The sequence below is a fragment of the Hemicordylus capensis genome, chromosome 3 (assembly GCF_027244095.1).
Source record: "Hemicordylus capensis ecotype Gifberg chromosome 3, rHemCap1.1.pri, whole genome shotgun sequence".
Lineage (NCBI taxonomy): Eukaryota > Metazoa > Chordata > Lepidosauria > Squamata > Cordylidae > Hemicordylus > Hemicordylus capensis.
The window spans coordinates 250,435,599-250,461,468 of record NC_069659.1 but is presented as its reverse complement, the minus strand read 5'-3'; the positions used below and the strand labels follow the sequence as shown (position 1 = coordinate 250,461,468).

General features: G+C 42.0%; 1 protein-coding gene across 10 annotated transcripts in view; it reads left to right on the top strand.

The window, feature by feature from the left end:
* The window catches only part of LOC128348869 (gamma-aminobutyric acid receptor subunit pi-like), an 88,852-nt gene that overhangs the window by 17,828 nt on the left and 45,154 nt on the right, over positions 1-25,870 (top strand). For 2 of the 10 annotated variants that reach the window (XM_053304553.1, XM_053304556.1), the window contains exons 2-4: positions 8-93; positions 12,228-12,331; positions 24,549-24,616. In XM_053304553.1, the coding sequence (XP_053160528.1) occupies positions 41-93; positions 12,228-12,331; positions 24,549-24,616 (225 nt within the window). In that variant the 5' untranslated portion in view covers positions 8-40. The other 8 variants (XM_053304558.1, XM_053304559.1, XM_053304560.1 and 5 more) reach the window with 8 other exon arrangements.

The following is a 25,870-nucleotide window of genomic DNA, read 5'->3' as shown; positions in this document are numbered from 1 at the left end:
CTTTTAGGAAACAATAGGATTTTTGGAGCCAACTCCAACAATGTGCACTGTGAGATGGAATTCCAAAGCCCTCTTGCTAATGCTATTGTGCAGGTAAGAGCTGGTCTTTTATTATTCTTTCAGCTTTCACAGACATGCAGAATATTCTTAGTTGTTAGATAAGCAAATTATTAAGTAAAGGAAATGAACAAATCCCAGATTCTCGTAATGCTATCCTAGTGCTGCCAATCTATTGCTAGTAGTGTGATATCCTGTCCACAAGCAATTATGGAATTTGAGGGGAGCGTTGCTGCATGAGATTGCCCATTGACTGCTTTCTCCTTAACAAGCCTGCAGCCGCAGCTTGCTCTGCTTCTCCTGTAGTCCTATCACATGCCTTTCCCTTCTGTCTGCTGAACCAAGCAGGAATGTAGTTTGGCTACAGTGGAGGAAAGTGTAGAGGATGGACAACAGGAGCAGGAAAGGAGAGGCCATGGCAGGATCCTCCTTCAAGGCTGGTAAGGAGAAATAAGGTGATTCGCTGGGTTGTAACTCGGCAGGCCTGTAACATTAATAAAGAAGATGTGTGCCCACAATTCAAAGCACTTACTAAAATATGTGGGGAGGGAAAAGATCAGGAATTCAATTTTTTATTTTCTCAGCAATCAAACTAATACTTTGACACGAGGAAAATATCAGTCTTCCCTCTTCTGACTTGTGACAATAGAATAGTTTGGACTATGAGAATGTTTTTCTGTTTGAAATACAAAGTTGCTATTAAAATAAAAGTAGAGTGTCATACTTGGACCAGGGAGACCTGAGTTCAAGTCCTCAGTTAGCCATGAAGCTCACTAGGTGGCCATCGCTCAGCGTAGCCTACCTCACAAGTAATTGTAAGGATAAAATGGGAAAGGGGGGAACCATTTATATCATCTTGAGCTCCATAGAAAATAGATGGGATGAATATATATATATATATATATATATATAGAGAGAGAGAGAGAGAGAGAGAGAGAGAGAGAGAGAGAGAGAGAGATTATAGCAATAGCACTTACATTTATATACCGCTTTATAGCCGGAGCTCTCTAAGCGGTTTACAATGATTTAGCATATTGCCCCCAACATTCTGGGTACTCATTTTACCAACCTCGGAAGGATGGAAGGCTGAGTCAACCTTGAGCCCCTGGTCAGGATCAAACTTGTAACCTTCTGGTTACAGGGCGGCAGTTTTACCACTGCGCCACCAGGGGCTGTTTGTTTGTTTATTTATCAAATTTGTACACCGCCCCAAACTTTCATCTCTGGGCAGTTAACAATAGCATAAAATAAGTTAAAAACATATTTATTTGTTTGTTCGATTTTTAGACTGCCATTACAAAATAGCTCAGGGAGGTTCACAAACATCAAAGACAATTTAAGAGCACTGGAAGGCCAGGCCAAACAGGTAGGTCTTTAGGGCTCTCCTAAATTCCAATAAAGAATTCAAATTACAGATGTCTGCAGGGAGCGCATTCCAAAGTCCAGGAGTGGCTACAGAGAAGGCCCACCTCTGGGTTGCCACCAGACGAGCTGGTGGCAACTGGAGCCGGACCTCCTCAGATGATCTTAGCGTGCGGTGGGGATCAGACCGAAGAAGTCGCTCTCTAAGGTAACCTGGACCTAAGCCGTCCAGGGCTTTAAAGGTAATAACCAGCACTTTGTATTTTGCCTGGAAACATATCGGCAGCCAGTGCAGCTATTTCAAAACAGGCATAATATGGTCTCTCCGGGTTGCCCCGGAAACCAGACTTGCTGCTGCATTTTGAACTAACTGAAGTTTCCAAACTACGTACAAAGGCAGTCCCATGAAGAGCGCATTACAGTAGTCAAGCCTGGAGGTTACCAGCTGGTGCACCACTGTTCTGAGGTCATCCTCCTCTAGGAATGGACGCAACTGTCGAATCAGCCTAAGCTGATAAAAAGTACTCCTGGCCACAGCCTCCACCTGAAATACCAGAGTGAGGCCTGGATCCAGGAGTACCCCCAAGCTGTGTACCTGCTCCTTCTAGGGGAGTGTAACCCCATCCAGCACAGGGAGATCTAATTCATCCCTCAGATTCGGAGCCCCTACAATGAGCATCTCCGACTTGCTTGGGTTTAGCTTCAATTTGTTATCCCTCATCCAGCCCATTACTGCCTGTAGGCAGGTATTTAGGGAATGAACGCCATTTCCTGATGAAGCAGATGAAAGAGAGTAGATTTGGGTGTCATCAGCATACTGATAACAGCCAGCACCAAATCTCCTGATGACCTCACCCAGCGGTTTCATGTAAATATTGAAAAGCATTGGTGACAGAATGGAGCCCTGAGGGACTCCATATAACAGCTCTCATTGAGAATAACAACTGTCACCAAGCTCCACCATCTGGGATCTGCCCGGAAGATAGGAGTGGAACCACTGTAGAGCAGTGTCTCCTATCCCCAACTCCACCAGGTGACCCAGAAGGATACCATGGTTGATGGTATCAAACGCCACCGAGAGATCCAAGAGAACCAACAGAGTCACACTCCCTCTGTCGATTCCCCAGTATAGGTCATCCATCAGGCTGACCAAGGCTGTCTCAACCCCTTAGCCCACTCTAAAGCCAGTTAGATTAGAGATTAGAGATTGGAGATTAGATATACAAAAAACTTAAAACAATTTAACAATTTAAAAATAAACCAGAGATTAAAACCTAAAAATTTAGGAAGCTGAGAAAGTTTGGGCGAAAAGATGGGTTTTCAGGTGTTTTTTGAAAATTGCCAGAGATGGAGAGGCTCGTATCTCAGCAGGGAGTGTATTCCACAATCTCATGGCAGCGACTGAGAAGGCTCGTCTCTGTGTAGCCACCAAACGAGTTGGCAGCAGCTGGAGACGGACCTCCTCAAGTGACCTCAATGGGCAGTGGGGCACATAGCGAAGAAGACGTTCTCTTAAATACCCAGGGCCTAAGCCGTTTAGGGCTTTGTAAATTATAACTAGCACTTTGTATTTTGTCCGGAAACCTATTGGCAGCCAGTGTAACTCCATCAGTAAAGGAGTAAAATGGTCTTTCTGATATGACCCAGAGACCAACCTGGCTGCCGCACTCTGAACCAATGGAAGTTTCCAGTCTAAGGCAGCCCCACATAGAGCGCATTATAGAAGTCAAGTCTGGAGGTCACCAACAAATGTACCACTGTTTTGAGGTCATTGATCTTGAGAAACGGGCGCAGCTGGCGTATCAGCCGAAGCTGATAGAAAGCACCCCTGGCCACCGCCTGAACCTGAGAAACCAGGGAGAGGTGTGAATCCAGAAGTACTCCCAGACTGCGAACCTGTTCCTTTTGGGCAAGTGTGACCCCATCTAGAACAGGTAGATCAAAGTGGTCTCTAGAGTTCTGAACCTGCACAATAAGTACCTCCGTCTTATCTGGATTCAGTACCCAGACACGAGAGATATCATGTAACCTTAAAAAAACCCTATGTCAGATATCTGCATGGCCATGCCTTTCCTTTTTTCCACAGTCTAAGTCCACTGCACTTCTTTGGCTCTGTAGTAATCATTTTATAACTTACTCTCCAGAATGTTGATTATCACATATTTTTACTTTCCTATTCTCTTTGAGTTTAGCTAAGTCCACCTTCATTTGAATGCACTATGTAGTGCATTCAAATGTAGTTGTTACTATAGCAACATCCAAAAAAAGTAAAGCTTTTAAAAAACTAATTTTACTATCTAATTTGGACATTCAGATTGGTTCAGTCTTGCATCCTGTAGCAGAGCATGGCATAGAAGACCTCTTCTCTTTTCTAGTGACCAAACGTTTACAGGAAAGAATAGTTTAAAAGCACTGTTCATCAGTAACATGTTCTTATAAGCTGTTCAGGATGTATTTGTTTTTATTGCAGGTTTTTTTCTCTCTTTAAGGATGTGTCAACCATTATTTGCATCTTATTTGTATCTTGTCTTTGAGAACATTATCTCTGAACAGATAGATGTGGGGATGTATTTCAGAAATCTCAGTCAGTAGATAGACCAGTAGGTCCAATGAATTCTATGATTCCAGTAGAATACACAACAATATATACAACGTTATAAAGCAAAAAGAGATAGAACTTTGTGGAAGGGCTGAAAAACAGATGATTTGCTGGTGTCATGTTGTCACACAAAAATCTCCAGCATGGTACAATGCTGTGATTTTTGAAAGAAATTTAAATAAATAAGTAAGTAAGTACATACATACATACATACATACTAATAAGGTGATGACTAAACATCCACATGTACATGTGACACTTAAAAAATAAAAGGCAGGTAGCCTCCCAAAAGCATGTGTTGAAGTGCAAGTCTGACAGCTTAACCAGAGTTTGATTTGCAAACTGATTTGTATGTCTGTTACTCAGATTGTGAAGCTAGAGGGAAGCCAGATTCACACCACAGTATAGGGTCCTCTTTTGTCCTAAAGAAAAGCTGTGGAAAGTCACTGACCAGGAGTGAATGGTATGCGGTCTGAAGTAATCTAAAGATGGAAACTTTCTTGACAATTCAAAGCATCAAGAACATTGATGTGGCAATAGAAATTGTCTATAGAACAGCTGTTGCACACAAGATTATAAAATATATTATTTATCATCATTCTGCAGTATTCTTGCCTTAAAATTTTATATTCTGCAGCTATTTAAATTCCCACCCACCCCCGATCTTGTCAGACTATGTTTTTACCACAAGATTTCAAAGTAAAATTCTGCCCTTTTTGGAGGGTGGATAGTGGGTGGGCAAAAGGTTTTAAGCATAGATTCATGGCAGCTTCCTATGCTCTTGCATGAGCATTGAGGCACACAGCCAGAATTGCAGGATGCACCCCAGGAAAAGGCAGAGACCTTCTTCCTCTGATTCTCATACGACCGCTCATATGAGCCTTGTCAGTTGAATGGAGTGGCGAGATGCTGCTTATAGGTCGAAGCCAGTGAAGGGATCACTTCCTAGATTGCACCCTTCCTAGACTGTATCATTTCCTTGATTGTAGTATGTCAGAATGCAAATCTTGTAGATTTCAAATTGGGCAGGTGTCAATGACTGTATTTTTAGATCTTTTAACTGGGTTAAAAAATTGGCTTAATTGTTTTGAAACTGATGACCCAGTTGCATGCTGGCTGTGACTTGGACCTTCAGTTTTGAGAGTCCTTTTATAATGGAAGTTTGTTATGCACAGAAAAACTTTTTTAAACATGCATTACATATTCATAATTTTTCTAACATGCTTATTCTGTATTCCGTATCCTTGGATGACTACTTTGTAGTAATGATGTATTTGCATGTGTGCCAGTGTGCTTGGCATAGAATGCTTGAAAAAAGTGTGTGAGCAGCATTTATATAAGAATAAATTGACCATATTTTAAAATTTAAGTACCACTTACTGCATTGTGCAAAGGATGAGGCAGTGTATATTTAAGAAGAAATTGTTCTTTGCTCATCCCTTCCAAACAATGTATTATAGAGCTGCCTTTAAAGGAAAGGTAGTTAAGTATTTTCTGCCTAGAAAATTCCAGTATCAAATGTTTGCATACATTTTCATTGATAAATTGGTGGTGGTGGTGGGGAGTTTGAATACTGACAGTAATTGAGAGTATAATGAAACGATCTTTTCTCATGATATACACATTTATCTCACTATACTCTTTCTGAGCCATATATACTAAAAATGTATGTAACTGTAACCAAAGGGCCTTTTATGTACAGGACTGCCAGAATGGCAACTGGGAGTGGAGAAGCAACAGAAGAAATGGTGGTATTTCTCTCTACTCAATAAGTCAGTACACACAATCATTAATAGAGTAGGACAAGTATCCTACCCAGCTTTGGGAGTTGTGTGTACCCCCAATTTTTGGTCATGTGCTAGCAAAAAGAGCTATGTAGGAGAATGTGAGAGTGATCGTCTGTGAGACAGGAGCTGGGTATGACAGTGTCATCCTACACAGCACTTGTACCAGCACTTCCATGAGGTAGGAGGAAAAGCTGTCCTACCCAGCTCCTGTCTCACAGACTATAATTCCCCCCCTCTTACCTAGGTTTTTGCTAGCACACAATCATTGGAAGCATGCACAGCTCCCAAAGCTGAGTAGGACACTTGTCCTATCCCATTAATCATGGCTAGCCCATCCACTAGGCAGACCTAGGCTCTTGCCTAAGGCACAAATTCTTGGGCACTGCTGCATCTGCCTGGGTGGAAGTCAAGTGTGCAGGTCCTGCCTCCTAGCTGGCCTCTGGCTTACTTTCCTCCTCCTTGCACATTCTTCCCTGCCCCTCCCTTCCTCACTCTGCTCTGTTACTGCTATGGCTACTCCGGCAGAAGCCTCCATCCTGGTTTCCCAGGTAAAGGTAAAGTGTGCCGTTGAGTTGTTGTCAACTCCTGGTGACCACAGATCCCTGTAGTTGTCTTTGGTAGAATACAGGAGGGGTTTACCATTGCCTCCTCCTGCTCAGTGTGAGTGAGATGGTGCCTTTCAGCAGCTTCCTATATTGCTGCTGCCCGATATAGGTATTTCCCAGATGGTGCCTTTCAGCAACCTCTGGCTTTCTAATCAAGTCATTTCCCCACTGTGCCATTAGATTACCCAGACCCAAAACAACTGTAACATCAAGTGATGACTTTAACTTGTGATGGCTGCCTTCATAATTACAATACTATAGGAAGAGCATTCATATCATCTCACTTCAATTCAATATTTCTTTCAGTTGAAGCTGTCAGGAACCTACCCTGATGCTCCCCAAGTTCAGGAACCTGATTTTTTAAAATGATTTTTATATCAATTGTGTCACCACGTTCATGGAATTTAATAGGTTACTACTTTCTTTCGCTGCCACCATATGATTGTTTATTACCGTGCTCTCAGTAAATAACTTCTTGGTCATGCAGCCTCGTGCGTGCATGATAAGTATATGTGTTCCCTATAAGGTTTAGAGAGACAATGAAGAAGGTATAAAACAAATAAGAACAAGTTATTATTTACTTAAGACGGGAATAAGGATTTCTGCAAAGCAGGGCACATAGACTTCATTACTATGTTACCAAATCAGTCAGCTTTTAGATACCACATAGAGAGCCGGGTCTCACAATCAGTGAGACCCAGTTTCAGGAGCTGCGCAGGAGAGTGGGCTAAGCCCACTCTCCCTGCACACAAGCAGGGAGGGATTCCTGGGCAGCGGGATCGGCCATCCACACGATTTCCGGCTCCGTGACGGAGCCGGTGGGGGCTGGGGGCAGCGGGGGCCGAGTGCGCAGGGCATACTGGTGAGACGCCTGGAGGTGGCTTTTCGCCTCCCCTCCGGGGGTCTCCTCATGAGTAGCCACGGTGCAGAGCCATGCCACGGCTACTCATGATTGAAAAAACTGTATTTGTGGAGCAGTTGCTCCGCAAACCCGATTTTAGAGGAGGGGTATTTAGGTGGGTTAACCCGCCTATGTGAGCCACCGGGCTCGCTTGTGAGGCCGGTGGCTCCCACGATCAGCCAAAATCGGGCTAGGCTCCCCTAGCCCGATTTTGGCTGATTGTGGGAATAGCCCCAGAGTGTTTTTACCTTTCTGAATACAATACTGTTGTGTGTTGAATAACTTAAGACAGGTGTTTTCTACTGTGTTTGTGTATCTCGGCATAACAACATAGATCTCTTGTTTGTTTAACCAGGAGTTTTGCCTCTGGGCACCTTTCTCACTCAGGATTCCCACTCAGTGTTTTTTTTTTTAAATCCAAATCTCAGAGTACTGTTCCAGTGCTCTACTGGCTTATTACAGTCTCTGAACATCAATTAACCAATAATTCACATAGAATTTGAACCATTTTCCTTGTTCAAAAATCCACACAGAAACTCTGGCTCTGAGCTCAGTTTTGTCTTACTCGGTCCTCTCCTCCTAACCAACTAACTGTCACCAACTGTCTCTAGTCAAATCCTCCTCTCAACATTCTGTGTGTGGTTGCTGTGGCAACTCTTGTGTCCTCTCTCTCTCTCTCTTTCTCTCTCTCCATGTACATTGCTTCACAGAGGCAGTTTATGATTTAGCAAGAAATCATCAACACATCAGAATATATGCATGTGTGAATCAGCCCTAAAACTTAGTGAAGACCTAATGCTGGGCCCCTATAAGTCCTGGTTTGCAAAATAAGGGGCCAGCTTTGGGAATGAACACCCCATCCCCTTTCCTTCTGTGATGAAAATTTCCTATTCCCTTACCTTTTTTTTTTTTAAACCATGGTTCAGTATTACATCTGTACAAATGCTAATAATGCTTAATACTAACTAGGGTACCCATCAAAACCAGGATTTGAAGTGGGTTTACAAGGTACGGTTAGGAAGAAGCTTAATGTTTACCATGGTTTATGTATTGATGCTAAGATCAAGAAGGGGGTTAGTGTTGGAAAGGGGATGGAGCAATCTGTTTGCAAACTTTGGATTGTGGGGAGTCTGCATTAAATCTGCAATGGAAGATAAGGCTTCTAAAGGTGCAAGTTCAAGGCATGCATGTTTTCTGGCACATCTCCTTTAAAAAATGAGATAAGGGATGTGTGTGTACACAAGCATTCTCTTCTTCCATTTGAACTTTTTTCATTAACTTCTTCCATGTGAACTTTTTTCGCCAGTTCACCATCTTGCTTCAAGCTGGTGACCATTGCAGTCTGTATGGGAATGATTAGTGCCTGTACATATGATGCCCTGTGTTGCCAAGGATAGTTAGTGGTGTCTGTGAGTGTTTTCATACGCAAGACTTAAATTGCCTTTGAGCCTAAATAGCACATGTGCTATTTATGAACATTTGATCACTGCTAATGAGGAAGAGAAAGTGAAAGAGATGCATTTGTAACGTGAAGCAGCATTCTGGCTTATATAGATTTTACATTTCCATTACAAATGGGATTGAGCCTCCCTTTTTGTTTCATTTTTTATTAATTTAATTTCTGAAGGAAGAAGGCTTTATGAAATCACCATGTCTGTATCCCCCTCTAATAATATTCACATTTACAGTATGATACAAATCAAATTTACAGCACATCAGAGGGGGTTCTAGGGGACACCAATGGGTGTATTGTTTTTGTCCATTTGCCATCTTGTTTCAAGATGATGGTCATTCATAGTATAAACAATACCACTTTGTAACTCATGTGTTGATGGATAAAAACCAAATTCATAGTAAATGGGAGGGGTCCTAAGGGACTCTGATGGGATTTTTTTTTTTGGCCAGTTCTCCATCTTGCTTCAAGCTGGTGACCCTTCAAAATATGGGGGGGGACCCTTTTAACTCATGTGCTGACAATAGGAAACAGATCACATTAACAACACACTGGAAGGGGTCCTATATAGTCATAGTGTCTATGATAAGTGGAAAGTTGACTTGATTAGTTCTGTTTGGAACTACTTGTTGAGATTGAGGTGGTCGTAGGATAAACGCATGGTTACCATATTAACACAGCAGATTGTTAGATTGGAAAGCTAGAGTTGGTGTTAGTGTTCACTAATTAGCTTCCTGTGTCCTAATTACAATTACATTTAAGAATTGTAATTATTTTGAGAACAAAATTAATTTGTATTCTCAACTCCTTAAATCGTTTGTGATGATAGTGCAGACTTTAAACTCCCACTTTCCATAGCACTGCTTGCCCTCATTCCTCCTTAACTGTTATGACTGTGCAACAGTAGCCCCTCTTGTAACAGAATGCAAGGAAGCATTGACGGTCCACAGTAACACTGCGGCAGGATAGGGATGGAGGAGAGGAATCAACCCTTCCACAGAAGCTCAGCTGAGTAGAATTTGGACAATCTGTTCCACTACATCATTGATATTCAATGGGTAGGCCATACCATTGGCAGCACCAACATTTCCTGCTCTTTCTGGTTTAGATAAAAAACAACAACAACTTAACTTGTAGACTGTGAAATCAGCCTACTTTGCTTTCACTGTCTCTACATCTGGACTAAATTTGGTGCAAATGGAGGTCCACAGGTTAGCTCTCTTGTACCTCAAACGTTCATGTGTTCGCTATCTTGGATCGAGGTGGATGTTATCATTACAAACTGCACCACTGAGGTGTCCCTGTGTGTCACTAACTACAGCTGTTCCAAATCTGGTTCAAATCAGTTAGACAGTTCTCAAGTTAGTGCACTTGTGCATCAAAGGTTTATGCATCCGCCATCTTGGATTGGGTGGGTGACATCATCACAATCTTCACCATTGAGGTGTGCCTATGTGTCCTTACAGCTGTAGCAAATCTGATTCAAATCAGTTAAGTGATTCACAAGTTAGCTCACTTGTGCCTCAAAAGTTTATGGTTTCACCATCTTGAATCAAGGTGGATGACATCATAACAAACTACACCACTGAGGTGTCTCTGTGTGTCACTCACTACAACCATACTTAATCTGATTGAAATCAGTTAGACAGTCCACAAATCAGCCCACTTGCACCTCAAATGTTCATGCATCAGCCATCTTGGATTGGGATAGATGACATCATAACAAACTACGCTGTTGAGGTGTCCCTATGTATCCCTACAGCTGTAGCCAATTTGGTTCAAATCAGTTAAGCAGTTCACAAGTTACTCCACTTGTGTGTCAAAGGTTTATGCATCTGCCATCTTGAATCAGGGTGGATGACATCATCAGAAACTACACCACTGAGGTGTTCCTGTGTGTCACTCATTACAACTGTACCTAATTTGGTTTAAATTGGTTAGACAGTCCACAAATTGGAGTGGATGACATCATCACAAACTACGCCATTGAGGTGTCCCTACAGCTGTAGCAAATTTGGTTCAAATTGGTTAGGCGGTTCAAAAGTTAGCCCACTTGCACCTCAAAAGATTATGCATCCACCATTTTGAATTGGAGTGGATGACATCATCACACACCATGCCATTAGGGCATCTCTGTGTCCCTATAGCTGTAGCAAATTTGGTTCAAATCGGTTAAGTGATTCACAGATTAGCCCACTTATGCCTCACAAGTTTATGCGTCTGTCATCTTGAATCGGTGTGGATGATATCATCACAAACTATGCCATTGAGGCGTCCCTGTGTGTCACTCACTGCAACTGTACCCAATTTGGTTTATATGGGTTAGGCAGTCCACAAATTAGCCCACTTGCACCTCAGATGTTCATGCAGCTGCCATTTTGAATTGGGGTGGATGACATCATCACAGACTGCGCTGTTAAGGTGTCCCTCCAACTGTACCCAATTTGGTTCATATTGGTCCAGGCATTGCGAAGTTGATTAGGGGGACACACACACAGAATGCTGGGTGATCTCATAACCCTAGTGGAAAGTAGGCTAAAAATAATGAAAAAGATGGTGAGGACAATAGAGAGAGCAAGACACCAAGAGAGAGGGAATGGAAAGATGCAGTTCTATATGGTGAAACATGACAGGTTGTGGTTGATGGTTGATCACAGAAGGACTGAGAAATTAAAGACTACTTGATCACATTGTACTATGTTTTGTATGAAAAACAAGGCAATTAATAATAAACTTGACACTGGTTTTTTTTTCCTTCATTGATTCAAAAATAAATTGCACAGCACCTTTGAGACCAACACATATATTGTGGCATGAGCTTTTTGAAGACATGAGCCTTGCTTCATTACATACTGTACATGAAACCCCATTAAAGTAATTTTTATTTTCATGTATGTTAGCAATATGGGGGATTTTGGTTCATGTATGTACAGACAAGGGTACTTCTGTAATTGTGCTTCGCTGTTTCTTTTTCCTTATTCATTTTTGTATTATCTGTGTTAGTTTGGTACAATAAAAGCAGAATTTGGGGAAATTAGCACAAAAATATATTCTCTCTCTACAAGTAAACAACAACTCTGCATTTTCTCCCTTGGGGCGTTTTGATTAAGCAGATTTCATAGCATATAAGAAGAAGCTTCATTATAGCCAATGAGGAAAGGTCTACTATTATATATCTTATAAAAGAAGTGAGAAAAGAAACTGAAGAGATCTAGAAATTCATTCAGCAATCAGGGCAGATGTAACAAATTTGGGTAAGACATAAGACTGATAGATTCTGTTATGGAGGGATTAACAGTCTTCTCAAGTCTGGCATTTTCAGGGCGATACTTTTGCTACATCTGTATGCATATAAACAACACAACCACCTCTATATTATAAATCTACCCCAAAGCAAAAAAGATGTGTTTTACATCTGTGCTACCGGCCCTGAAATAACCTCCTTGTTTTTCTTTCTGATTAGATTAACAAAAGTCTCTCCAGCTGAAGGAAAGGGTGAAATTCTTCCTCCAACCATACAGAAAATAATGAAAGGATATAACAAGTATCTGCGCCCATTTTTTGACAGTAAGTAGAAAAAGTGATCTGACTGGAATAAGCTTTTTGATACTAGACAGTATTTGAAGAATGAAAATTGGAACCGTAATGAGAGCCTCTATCTTTGACAGCATGTCATTTTGAAAGGATATTATGTTTTATATCAAGAAATTGCAGGGCTTGGAAGGATCCTAAACACTTTAGTTCTACTCCCACAATACTAAGGCATGTTCCTCTTTATCTATCAGATGTGATGAACTGGTCTATATGATAAATATATTTGTGGTGGCCAGCAAGCCAAGTGCATGCACTGCAAGAAATGCATTCACTAGAGCAACCAAAACATTTCCAGCTATTTGCTAGAAGGGCTGTATGTTACCTGCTGAACATAATGTATAGTATCACAAATTTACTTTTTGGAATCCAAGTGGCACCTCTGCAAGCTACTTAAACATAATTCATCACATTATATCCCAGGCCCTCTCTCCCAGCCTTTATACTGTGTACTGTTATGCCAGTAGTTCCTAGTGCTCTTTCCATAAAATTGAATAGAATGCAGAAACTATTCACTTTCCTGTGTAAACGTTAAAATTGAAAAAAAAGAATCCATTTTGCTTCTTCAACCATGCTGTGAAAGCTTTAAAACTATTCATTTTTACACACACATATGCACATGTTACATGCTGGGAGTTGCAACATTCTAATCTGCTAGTTAAATAATTTACAGTGATTTGTTTATATTAAAGTAGCTTAATTAACATGATTTATAGCTAGTACATTTCAAAGGGATAACATGTCCTTTTAATGGTTCTAAAATGAGTTATACAAAAGTAGAGACAGATGTTAATGCTGATTTCTCACTTCCCTATTGCCCTGAGAGACAGATGCTTTAGACAGAGAGAATGAAATATGGAGCATCAAAGCACATCATGGACTGAACAGGGAATCAGCTGTGCCCTCAAGACATGCTATGTTTCCAGTTTTAACAGGTTAAACTACCAAGGAAAAGTCCCACAGTGGAATTCCTGTGTCTGTAAAGTCAAAACAGTTTTGGATATGGAATTGCAGATTCTTTTCTGCACCTCTCAGGGAAAAATACAAGTCAAACATTTAGTTATTTAAAAGGCCCACAACACCATGGAATTGAAGATAAACTCAATAGAATCATTACCAAGTCAGTCCAAATTATTTATTTATTGCATGTTTATACTGTCCTTTGTTCCTAGACCCCAAGGCCAGTCACAATTATTTAGTATATAATAAAATATAATATATATCACAATGACAATTAGAAATTAACTGCTCTCCTTGTGAAGATGCTCCTAAGGTGGCCAGATGGAAGGTCTGCTCTATGGCTGCTGTCATTCCACTCTCCCTTGAGGTATCTCCCCTTGGGAGCTTGCAGCTCCCCATCCCAGAGGTAGCTGTAACAGCTGGCTGTTCTAATTCCCTCCTGGGTCATGGCCCTTCTGCAGTCATTCTTCCCCTCAGCAGCAATGCTCATAGCGGGGTGGGGGGTGGGTGGGCAGATGGAAAAGACTCTGCCCTGGAAAGTGGCCATTATGGGCTGCTGTCATTTTCCCCTCCTGGGGTGTGGCTAAATTCCCTAGCATCTTAGTCTTTCTCTTTCCTCTGCAGCAGTGATGCTCTTTGGGGCCTAAATGTTAAACGCTCAAGGCAGTTGGATGGAATGCCCTGGCTGTTATGTTCTCTATCCTCTTCTCCTGGACCCATTAGAGACTAGATAATGTCCCAAGCCCATTAGAGGCCTAGGCAGGGAGGAGCCAAGTACCCTTCTGCTTGCAGTGCTTTCCAGTGGTGGTATGGAAAACTATTTCCACATGATCACGACAATCTGCATGTGAAAAGCTTATTGTATTTTATACTCTCCACATGCAATCAAGGAGGCAATGCTAAACCCCTTGATGGCACACTTTACCTTTACCACATGCAACCAATAGCAGCCAGAGCAGTTGGTGTCACCTAGCATTGTTAAAGGCATTATTCAAAATAAACACAAGGAATTCTGATAAGAACTAATCTGCCTACTTTCCTTTCAGTATACTTTTAATTGATAATTACCATGTTCAGAAGTTAGCCCACTTATATAAATGTTCATATATCTGCCATCTTGAATTGGAGTGGATATCATCACAAACTTCACCGTTGTGGTGTCCTTATGTATCCCTACAGCTGTACCATATTTGGTTCAAATTGGTTCCCAGTTCCACCTAAAACATTCACATGTTCATCATCTTAAATTGGGATAGATGACATCATCACGAATTACGCTTTTGCAGTGTCTCTCTGTGTCCCTACAGCTTTACCAAATTTGGTTTAAATTGGTTAGGCAGTTCACAAGTTAGCCCACTTGCACCTTAAATGTTCACACATCCAGCATCTTCAATTGGGGTGAGTTATATCATTACAAACTACACTGTTGAGGTGTCCCTATGTGTCCCTACAGCTCTACCAAATTTGGTTCAAATCAGTTAGGTGGTTCACTTGTACCTCAAACATTTGTTCATCCACCATCATACATTGAAGTGGATGATGACATCAACACAAATTACACCATTGAGGTGTTCCTATGTGTCCCTACAACTCCACCAAATATGGTTCAAATCGGTCCAGGCATCGTAAAGCTGATAGGGACACACGGACACAGAAACAGACACAGAAAGTTGGGTGATCTCATAAGGAAAGTAAGCTAACAATGCAGTTTTAAGGAATCAGCAGTACAAGATGTATTATTATTAATTCGATTTCAAATTTTAATTCGATGTAAGCATGTGGTTATTCCGTTCACTCCAAGTGTTCAAATGCTGATGCACATCTCTGATTGTTTTTAATATGTCTTTTGGTTGTGGTAAGGTCTTGTCTTTGCAACAATTCACACTTGATCCTGCCAAAGCCCAAGCATCGTTTCTTTGGGTTCAGTACAAACCTCAGTATAAAATGCTGGCCCCCATTTTGGGTTCCGTATAAAATGCTGGCCCCTCCCACACACATATCCTCTCATGAGCCATGGAAGAACAAAAATCCTATTTTATTTTTGAAATTATATTTACTACATTTCTGAGCCATGGCCCCACAGTTGGGCTTTTCTTTGCCTCAAAATAGGCCCCCCTCCAATTTCTTTGCTGTTTTTGTTTAACATCCAGCCTAAAGAAGAGTAGAATTTGAATGCTTGCTGTTTTGTCATTTTTAAAAATTGTTGGTCCTAGTAAAGATATTAAAGGTAATGTGTGCTGTCACGTCGATTTCGACTCCTGGCACCCACAGAGTCCTGTGGTTTTCTTTTAGTAGAATACAGGAGGGGGCCTGTATCTCCTCCTACGCAGTATGAGATGATGCCTTTCAGCATCTTCCTATATCGCTGCTGCCCAATATTGTACCAGCGGGGATTTGAACTGGCAACCCTCTCCTTTTTAGTCAAGCATTTCCCTGCTGTGCCGCTTAAGGTGACTTAGTAAAGGTATTACCCAGTCTATATTATGATTTTTAAATTTTTTTCATGGACTGTCATCAGTTGCCACAAACACAGTCTATGAAATAAGTTTCATCTTCTTTTTGTTCATATATTTTCCCAATTAGTTTATTGCCTGCAGAAAGGTCTTGTTTTGAAAAATTGGAGGATTGATTGGTGTCTTTTAGCTTCATTTATATTCTTTGTTTAATATTTCTTACTATTTGATTTTTATATTTATAGACAGATACGGCATGACTGTGTAGAAAAAAAAAGTCCTTTCCTTCCAGGCACTATTCCCTATTCTTCTGTCAGTTCTTCTCTGTGTAAGCGATAGACCAGGCCTAACTCATTTATTTGCTCTTTGGACCAGTAAATCCTACCTGCAGCACTGGTATCTCCCATTGCCCAGGGGATCAATGTTGCTAATGATGTAATGCTTTGTCCTTTTCCACCTTAAGGAACTCTGGGACTTCTGGTTCTTGAGAGAGAGTGTGGAGAGGGATAGAGGTACAAGCTTCCCATAGGGAAGCATAAATCTTTATATCTCTCAAATGACAAGTCTTAGAAGTCATTGAACAAATACAGAGCTAGCCAGGAATTCACTGTTCAGAATCTTGCTTGCTCTATTCTGCTTCTGATTGGCTTCAGCAAATCTCACAACTTGGACACTCCATATAGGCAATATCATTTTCCAGAAATATCCTTAACAATTTTCCAGAAATATCCTTAACCTACAATTGAGCGTTACTCTCCCCCCTCCTCCCCCATGGTAACGGCATTGCAGCCTGGGTTGGGCCTCCCTAGATATCTGGGCTTTGGTAAAGTATTCCCTTCTCCTTTTCCCTGTGATTGCGACCTGGATCCTACATTGATGAAATAGGATTTGAGCCTGGATGGTAGACATTACAGCACTGCACTGTCAATATGGGAAGATATCAGTCTCTCTCAGGCTAATAGGCATTTAAACAATTTCTAGTGGAAATTCCCTGTCAGGAGATAGTGGCAGGTAGGAGGAATTCCTTATGTGTGGTTGTAGTTCTTGTGCTTGTAAGGAATCACTAGACCAAGGCAAACATATTGGCAAAGGTTTGTTTCACACAGGCATGTACACATGAATGAATATCATATTATTAGTCATCACTTGATGAATTGCTGTTGATTGTATGAACAACCTTCACTGAAAAATATTGTGTCAATGGTGATATGAAAGTTCTACCTGAGGTGTGGGATCTGTGATGGCTCATTCACACATGACATCATCAAATAATGAGCATGCATGTGTGAATCTGTCCAAAGTATGGATTGCAAAAGTAAATACTTTATTTACTTTAAATTGGAAAAAGTAAATACTTTACTTTTACAAAAGTAAATACTTTACAACAGTTTTGGATTGCAAAAATAAATACTTTACTTTTATTTTACTTCAAAGTAAAACAGTGGCAGACATACAGACCAACACTGCACACACACAACAGAGGAGAGGTGATTTTCACCAATCTCCTTTTCTTTGGAGTGGCCCATTGTGCCTCCTGCAGATATGTCCTTGAGGATCATATGACTCTCGGGGAGCTATTTTTGAGAGGCATAGTGCTGGGTTTTAGAAGAAAGGGGAAATGGCAAAAAAAAAAAATGCTGTTCTATGTAATCTGTGCACAGTTTGAATCTAGATATTTAATCTGAATATCCACTGATATTCAGACTCTCTCTGTTTTGAACACCTTATTATCATCACCTTTATTTTAGGTTTGTTTTGTTTTACCTTTATTTATTGCTGGGCTATTTGCAGAAGTCAGTAATTGAACTACAATTGAACTCAACAGAATTTTGGGCATTTCAATGCAAGTTAAATTTAGTCCATCCCCCCTCCCCCCGCTGTTGCTATTTAGCACCCATTTTCTTCTGTCATGTGAAGAATGAACAATATGTTGAAGTTTCTTAGGTCCACGGTACTATAGTTGTTTATTTTATCAGTGAGCTGCTATATATCCTATGCTTTCTTGTTGTCATGTCCAGAGCTGTTTTCACTGCATAACTGTCTTGCTCTGCGTGATGTAAGAAGACTGAATAAAAGTAATAATTCAGTTTATCAATAAAGCATTTGTTACCAGATAAACTATTCACATCTGTTTAATGTTGGTAGATATTTATCCTTTATTAGTTTAGCCTTGTGGACTTGCAAAGCAGTAAAAGGTGAGAGTTCTCTATTGCCATCTATTGGAGAGAAGGAGGAAAAATTTCAAGATGTTCCTTAATGAGAACAGCGATGCTTGTATTGTAGGGATGTGCGTTTCGTTTCGGATACAAAACGTTTTGTGCACAAAACAGGCCATTTTGGCTGTTTTGTAGCCCAAACAAAACACCCAATGCTCAAAACAGAAAATTTTGTAGCCAAAACAAAATATCCCTGTTTCGGATACAAAACGTTTTGTTGTTTCGGCTGTTCTGGAACTCTTTTTTGCAATCGCAAAAGGTCTTTCTCCTTCAGTCTCCATTTTGAGTTTTGACATCTGTTTGAATTTCCAGCCCTTCTAGCCCGCAGATTGGCCAGCGAAAAGCATGGGCTGATCTGCTGGCAATTGTTTCCTTATTCCTTTTAAGCAAATTTAAGGGTAAATTTTACTCTCATTGGCTAGTGGGGCAGTGTGCATTTACTCTCATTGGCCAGTGGGGCAGTGTGCGTTTCATTGTTGTTGTTTCACACTGTTGTGTGTAGATCAGTTGCATTTCGGGCGGGGGGATGTGGATGTGCATGACCTTTGGAAATCTGCCTGATTTTCCCCAAAGCTCTGCTGTTGTTGATGTGTGATGTTGATGTTATTTGGGGTGGATTCAGGGCAGAAAGGGGGCTTTGGGGGCATAAGAGTGGTTCAGGTGGTAGTGCCCCAATGGGTGCCTACTGCCACCCAGATTCCAAAGGAATTGGGAAAAGGGCTGATTTCTTAGAAATTGTTGAACTTTACGCTTCTTTAAAGTCCCCCCCCCCCAGGGAATAATGGAGGTTTCAGCAGACCCATAACTCCACTTGGGGGGCACTGGGAGCGAGTGGTGGTGGGAGCGAGTGGTGGTGTAGTGGTGGGAGCGAGTGGTGGTGTAGTGCACATAGGGTGCCAACCACCCCCATGGGTTGTTAACCCATGGGGTGCTGGGTTCTGTTGTTTCTGAGGTGTTCTGAGTGTAGATTCTCTGGTAGCATATGAGATTTTCAATGAGAAGCCATGAATCCACTCTCACATGCTACCAGAGAATCTGAATCTACACTCAAAACATCTCAAAAACAACAGAACCCAGTACCCCATGGGTTAGCAACCTATGTGGTTGGCATCCTATGTGCTCTACACCACCACTCGTTCTGGGCCACCCTGGTGCCCCACAAGTGCAGTTATGGGGCTGCTGAAACCTCCATCATTCCCTATGGGGAAGAACTTGAAAGACTCCATTAAATCTTTAATAATCAGCCCTCTGCCCAATTCCGTTGAAATAATTCTGACAGTTTCTTTGCCCCCACTGGGCACTACCAGCCCCCCCCCACTCTGCTCTGGGCCACCCCTTTCCCCCCAACATGAAGCTATACTTCTGTTGAAACCTCCATTATTCCCTATGGGAAAAATCCTATACTTCAAAAATTCACCAAAGATCAGCCCTTTGCCCAATTCCTCTGAAATTTGGGTGGTAGTTTCCACCCTTTGGGCACTACCACCCCCACCCACTACTTTTCCCCTTGGGGGCATTTTTTAAAATCCAAAATGTTTCAGATTCGGATTTTGCAATTTCGAACAAAGAACAAAATTGGGGTGTTTTGGATTGGCTGGTTTCGAACAAAGAACAAAACGGGGGTGTTTCGGATTTGGGCCAAAAACAAAACAGAAAAAAACCACAAAATGCACAACCCTATTGTATTGTGTTTTCTCTCCTGAGGCTAACAGCAGTTTTAGGAAAACAATTTGGATTTTTGCAACAGTGGGTGAAAGAGTTAGACCCACTTCTCCCAATGCCATAGATTTGCCCGATTAAAATCAGGCACCCCATGGCTGATTTTAATGAAAAGAAAAAAGTAAAAGAAAAAGAAAGCTGCTGGTGGTGGTGGTGGTGTGGAGTCAGGAGATGCATGCAGAGATCTGTGTCACATATCGTTTGGCATTAAGAAGAGGGATCTTAGGATCAAATTTATGCAGTCTGGATGTCCAAATTCTACAAGTTGATGACAAAAAGAATTTTAAAAACTTATTTAATTTGATACAGTAACTAGGGATGATTTTCCCATAATAGGCTTTTTTTTTTTAAAAAAAGGGTGTGTGTGTGTTTCCCAAACAGTTTTTTTAAAAAAACACCCTCCTTTTTTTACATTTTTCTTTTTCTTTTTAAAAGCCCCAGGATCTTCAGGAATGTCTGAGCACTGTGTGGTGAGCAAAGCTCGCAGCAGGGTGGCAGGCAGAGGTGGGAGGGGTCCCCAAGCTGGTGTGGGAGGCCAAGGTGGGGGGCAGAGAAGACACCATCCTGGGGTCCCACAGTCCCCACTGGTGAATTCTTGAGCCCAGGTGAGGTGGTGGCACGAAGGCTCTCCTATCCGGAGGAGCGTGCTGCCACCGAGCCAGGTCCTGGACCAGTGGCGTGTCCATCAGGTGGTGCACCGCCGGGGCTGGTGCCTGGTGCAGAGCCTGGCGGTGTGGGGGGATCTCCTGCTAGGGAAGCTTCTTCTGTGGCAGGGGTGGAGGGCAGGGGCTTGACGGCTTGCAGTGCAGCCAAATTTTCTTTCCCTCTTGTGGTCCTTCCAACACTCCTCTCGCCAATCAGTGGGGGCACCTCTGATGATGGCCAGGTCGTGGCAGAATCCAGTGCTGGGTCGTCCCAGTCTGGGACTGAGGGGGAAGGGTCTGCTGCTGAGGTGGAGGGGGAGGCCCCTCCTCCAGTGAAGCTGGGACCTTCTTCTTCCATGCAGGGTGGAAGGGGTTGGGTGATGGTGGTGGACGAGCACCATCAGCCCCCCAGATCCTCCGTAACCCAAGAGGCTAAAGATGGTGCCCAGGGCATCCGAGGCCACCCAGAGCAGTGATGTTTGGTGGCATTTTGAGGTCCCTCAAGATGCCCCAACTTCTGCTTGCTGTGTTCACTGCAGGGCACAGGTAATTCAGGGCAAGGATGCGAAGCATCTGGGAGCGACCTCCATGTGGCGACAGATGCGACAGTGTCACCCGGATCAGTGACACGCTGGCAGTGCTAGTGCGCCTCGTGTGCCTACGACTAGCGCTGACAAGGGCAGTGCGTCAGCTTCCATGAAGCAGGGCATGCTGCCAGTCAAACGGTGGATGTAGCAGTTGAGCAAGAAGCGGACTGGTCATGTGGTCCCACATCTCCTCACCCGCCTCATAGGGGATATGATGGCCACTGACGACCAGCCTTTTCAGGTGGTTGAGAACTCTGGCTTCTGCTGGATTCTCCAGCTGCTAGCACCCAGCTACACCATCCCCTCAAGGACCACGTCCAGCCAGAACGTTGTCCCCTCCCTGTACAGGCAGTGTAGGGAGCTTATGTCAGCCATGCTGTGTGCAGCACCGGCTCGCACCAGCGGCGTGGATGTGTGTTTGCGTTTGGTGTGTGCGTGCTAGCTAGAAGGCTCTGAAAAAAAGGGATAGGAAAGTGCAGCTCAGAGGTGGGTCAGTGGAGGCCACACACAATGTGTTGTGGTGGGAGACCACTTACTCATCATTGCTGGTGCATGCATATCTGGTGTGTGTGAATGTGCATGTGGTCAGCAGAACCAAACTGGAGAGGGAAAAGAGAAGGCGTGCCAGATTGGTTTTACTGCTTTGCACCATCTAGTCAGGTCTTGTTGGTTTGTGGCTGTTGTTGTGTAGTCTGTGCTGTTGTTTGATTTGGCCCCCTTGGCTTTGCAGTTGTGCGGGCACAGCAGCTGGTCTGTTTCTGTGGTGGTTTTGTGGTTTCCAGTAGGTTGTCATCTTAGTTGTGTCACTATGTGTTGGTATGGTGGCCTGCTAGGGGCACAAAACTGGGGTGGATGGTGGGCACCCAGGGGTGCCAAGCACCCACCAAACCCCAAAGCAACTGGAGGGACACTTCTGTGATTTTAGATTTTTCCCATTTTTGCATTCCTCCCATAGAGAATAAAGGGGATTTGAGGTGGCCCAGCCGGCCCATTCTCCCCTTTGGGGGGTGCCAGGGCACCCCAAAGTGGGTCTGGAGGCATTCTGGGTTGTACCATGACTCTTCCCAGGCAGCCCCAAGCTGGCAGGGTTAATGACCCCCCCCCCAGATTTTTTTCAGTTACTGTCTTAACAAGTCTATCTCTATCAGAGTAGCTTCTCTGGTGTGTGTTTGTGTGTGTTTGTGTGTGTGTGTGTGTGTGTGTGTGTGTGTGTGTATGAATGATGTTGATAGGGATTCATTGAGAGAACTCATACACAGCAAGGTCAAAAACAAATTAGATTCTTGGTGGCTGTATGAGTTCTCTCAATGAATCCCTATCAAGATCCCTCCATACACACATATATATACAGACCAGAGAAGCTACTCTGATAGAGATAGACTTGTTAAAAGGACAGTAGCTGAAAAAGAAATCCTGGGAGGAAAGCAATGAACCCCACCAGCTTGGGGTTCCTCAAATCCCCATTATTTCCTATGGGAGGAATGCAAACATTGGGAAAATCTTCAAAAATTCATTAAAAATCATAGAAGTGTCCAATTGCTTTGGGGTTCAGTGGGTGGTTGGCACCCTTGGGTGCCTACCACCCACCCTGGTTTTGTGTCCCTAGGTGCTATACATAAGGAGTAATGGGCCAGTTTGAGTCCCCATTATACCCTGTGTAGAACCTTTTAGAACTGGTTTGAATTGGGTTCAAATTTGAACCAAACTGTGGGGGAGGGTTTGAGCAAAACCAAGCCTACCCAACCTGGTTCAAAGCTGGTTCAAATTCGAACCAAACAGGCCAAGCCAGTTTTGTGCACATCCCTAACAGTAACTCATTCAAGACCCAAAGTTCATTTAGCACAACCAGATCTCTATTCACATGTTGTATTCAACTCATATAAGTGTACAATGCATGCATCTGTAAATATCTGTATGCAAGTACAGTTATTAACATTTTATGTTGAACGCTGGTAGAGCAGTACACTTCCTATTTGTACTATGCATCTGAAGTACCTCTACCATGATTCACTTTTTAAATGAATGCTTTTTAAAATGAATGCAGGGACAGTCATTCACAAAAAACATGTACATGTGTGTGCAGACATTACCCTAACCCTGTTTTAGAAGACAAATGGCCAGGTTATGCAAACATGATATGGATATAATGGGAAACCATATATCTATCTATCTTTCTTTCTTTCTTTCTTTCTTTCTTTCTTTCTTTCTTTCTTTCAATTTCTATACCGCCCTTCCAAAAATGGCCCAGGGCGGTTTACACAGAGAAATAATAAATAAACAAGATTAAAAAAAAATAAAATTTAGGGATAGGGGTAGAAAATTTCCCCAGAGGTTACATACCTATCAATTCTGTCTTTTACATACTTTCCTGTGGTTTGTTGTATTACTCAATTCCTCTTCACATTTTAACCAAAACAAAATTAAAATGAATATCTTCTTGCACAAACAACTTGGGCCCACTCTGCTTGCTTTCTAAATCTGGCCCTTTGTAATCTGAAATTTTTACTTTTTATGAAGTAGAAGTTTTACTTTTATGAGCCAAACTGTTTTGGTGTGTGGAATATCTTGCACTAGGATATGAATTAAAGCAGATCTCCTTCCTCTCTAGCATTATAGTTTTATAGGTGCCTCCTAAAGGATATGTATTTGTACATTTGGCAAGAGGCCCACACTTTTAGTTTCCTTTTCTGAAACTGCCTCCACAGAATCTCCAAGCAATTCTTACTCTTCGCTTGAGACAGAGGAGGTCTCCACACAGCAGGCTTTACCATGAGTTTTCAGTGAGGTTTTATTGCAAATTCAAAAGTTATCCCAAAAACCTGATGCAAAAAGTGGATTTTTTTACCCTGGATATAAATCAGGCTGCATTCTACCGCGCAGTGAAAAACCCAAATTGTGTGTGAAGTGCTCCTCTATAGCTCTCAAGGACTTCAGGGTAAATCTGCCCAATATGTGAACACACACCCTCTATTCTGGAGGGTGTTCCTTTTAAGCCTAGGGGAAAACCTCACATGCAGTAGCTCTTTTCCTTTAAACTGTTATTTCCTAAAGCTCCAAATAGCTGGCTTAGTAATTGGGTTAGGAGGTGTTTGGGTAAGTGTTTCTGTGTGACCCATTTATGAAAAAAGAAGCCTACAAAAAGATGGGTGCACATGGGCTCCATTGGATTACAACCTATTATTCTTTAATCTTTTATTTCCACAGGGAGATGTCATTTGCAGTCTACAAACTGCTTTTAAATGGTACTTCAGGGGTTCTCAAACCTGGGTTCCCAGATGTTGATAGACCACAACTCCCATCATCCCAAGCCACACTGAAGGTGACTGTGCCTGGGGATGATGGGAGTTGTAGTCTAGCAACATCTGGGGACCCAAGTTTGAGAACCTGTGTAATACTTGGGTACAACATAATAAATATACTAATTGTTACAGTTCCTATGTATGCATTATTATTTCATCATAGAAGCAAGGTGGGAAATAAATGATCCCACTTTTATATGCAGAGGAATTGAATTGATGGCTCTTTGTGGTTAATGAATGTCCTCAATGCCAAGAATTACTGTTGATAGAATATTAATTTTATTGTGTGAATATGTGTTTGTGCATTTATTTCAGATGGCCCTGTCTCAGTGGGAATGAGTATGGATATAGCAAGCATTGACACAATATCAGAAATAAACATGGTATCGTATTATACATTTTTCTTATTTAGAATTCATAATCTATTAACCCCAGGGGGAAACTGTTTGTTTTGCTTCCAACATCTAGTGCATGCTTTGGTTCACAAAAAAGGAACCTAGACCATAGTTTTTAAAAAGACAAGGCAATGTAGCCCATTTCACAGGCTCTTGTTACCTATCAACTACACAGCTTGGGTTTGTTTTTTTTAACTGTTCTACTATAAAGTGAGTGTGATGTGGTGGTTAGAGTGTTTGATAGAGACCCTGATTCCAATCCTTATTCCTCTACAAAGGTCAATGAACTGGACCTTCAGTCCAACTATCTCCATAGGGTTACTAGGATAAAATGGTGAGGGGAATCATGTGTGCCAGCTTGATTTCCTTGGAGGAAGGGTGCATTAAAAGTGTATTTTTACACAAAAAGCCAGTTAGAGGGCAGTTGTCTCATCTCATGTAGTGGTATGCGTCATACATTTTGCCAGCTTTAGCGTTTTACTTTGAATTGGTTGTTTTTGTATCACGTAGATGAGATATTTATTTGTAGATCATCATGAGAGTTTTAGTATTATTTTTTGCAAAATATAATTTTTGCAAACTGGTTGCAGCAGCATACTGCCATGCAGCTGTGAATGCAGTTATTTGCATGGCAGTGGCTTGTCTGGGATGTTTGTTGTAACAGAACTTCAACTTCCAACTTGTTCTAGATTGCATTCAGAGTAATACTTACTAATTTTAGATTCTTATGTAGATATTTTTTAAAGGGGGAGCAACAGTACTGTTGAGATAATGCACCTTTATTTTTTATCTTGTGCCTTTGAACTGAAATCTGCTTTTCAAATAAAATACATTCTGCTTAAAAGTTAAATTAATATATTTATGCCATCCTTGTATAGGAAAACTGTATGATTTTGCATGTACCAATGGGTTGCGTAAAAAATCCTCTTCTGTAGTTGGATAACAACTCAGGATTGACTTTGCAGAGTGTCCTGTAAAGATAGTGAAAGCGTGGCTTCACATGACTGCTGGCAAGTCTGTAAATGGCGAAAATGCCAGGGATATGTTGGGGACCAAGAAAGCACAACTGGTGGGCATGACATCTGAACCTACCCAAGTCTGTCTGGTTTCCCATGCTCTCTGCCCAACCTTCTCCACCCAACTTCAAAACTTGGTTACAGAAGACAGGTGGAGGTTTGGAGAATGTTGGGTGGAGAATCTCTGAATTGGTCTTGTGCCAAACTCATTTCTGCTGGGGAGCTC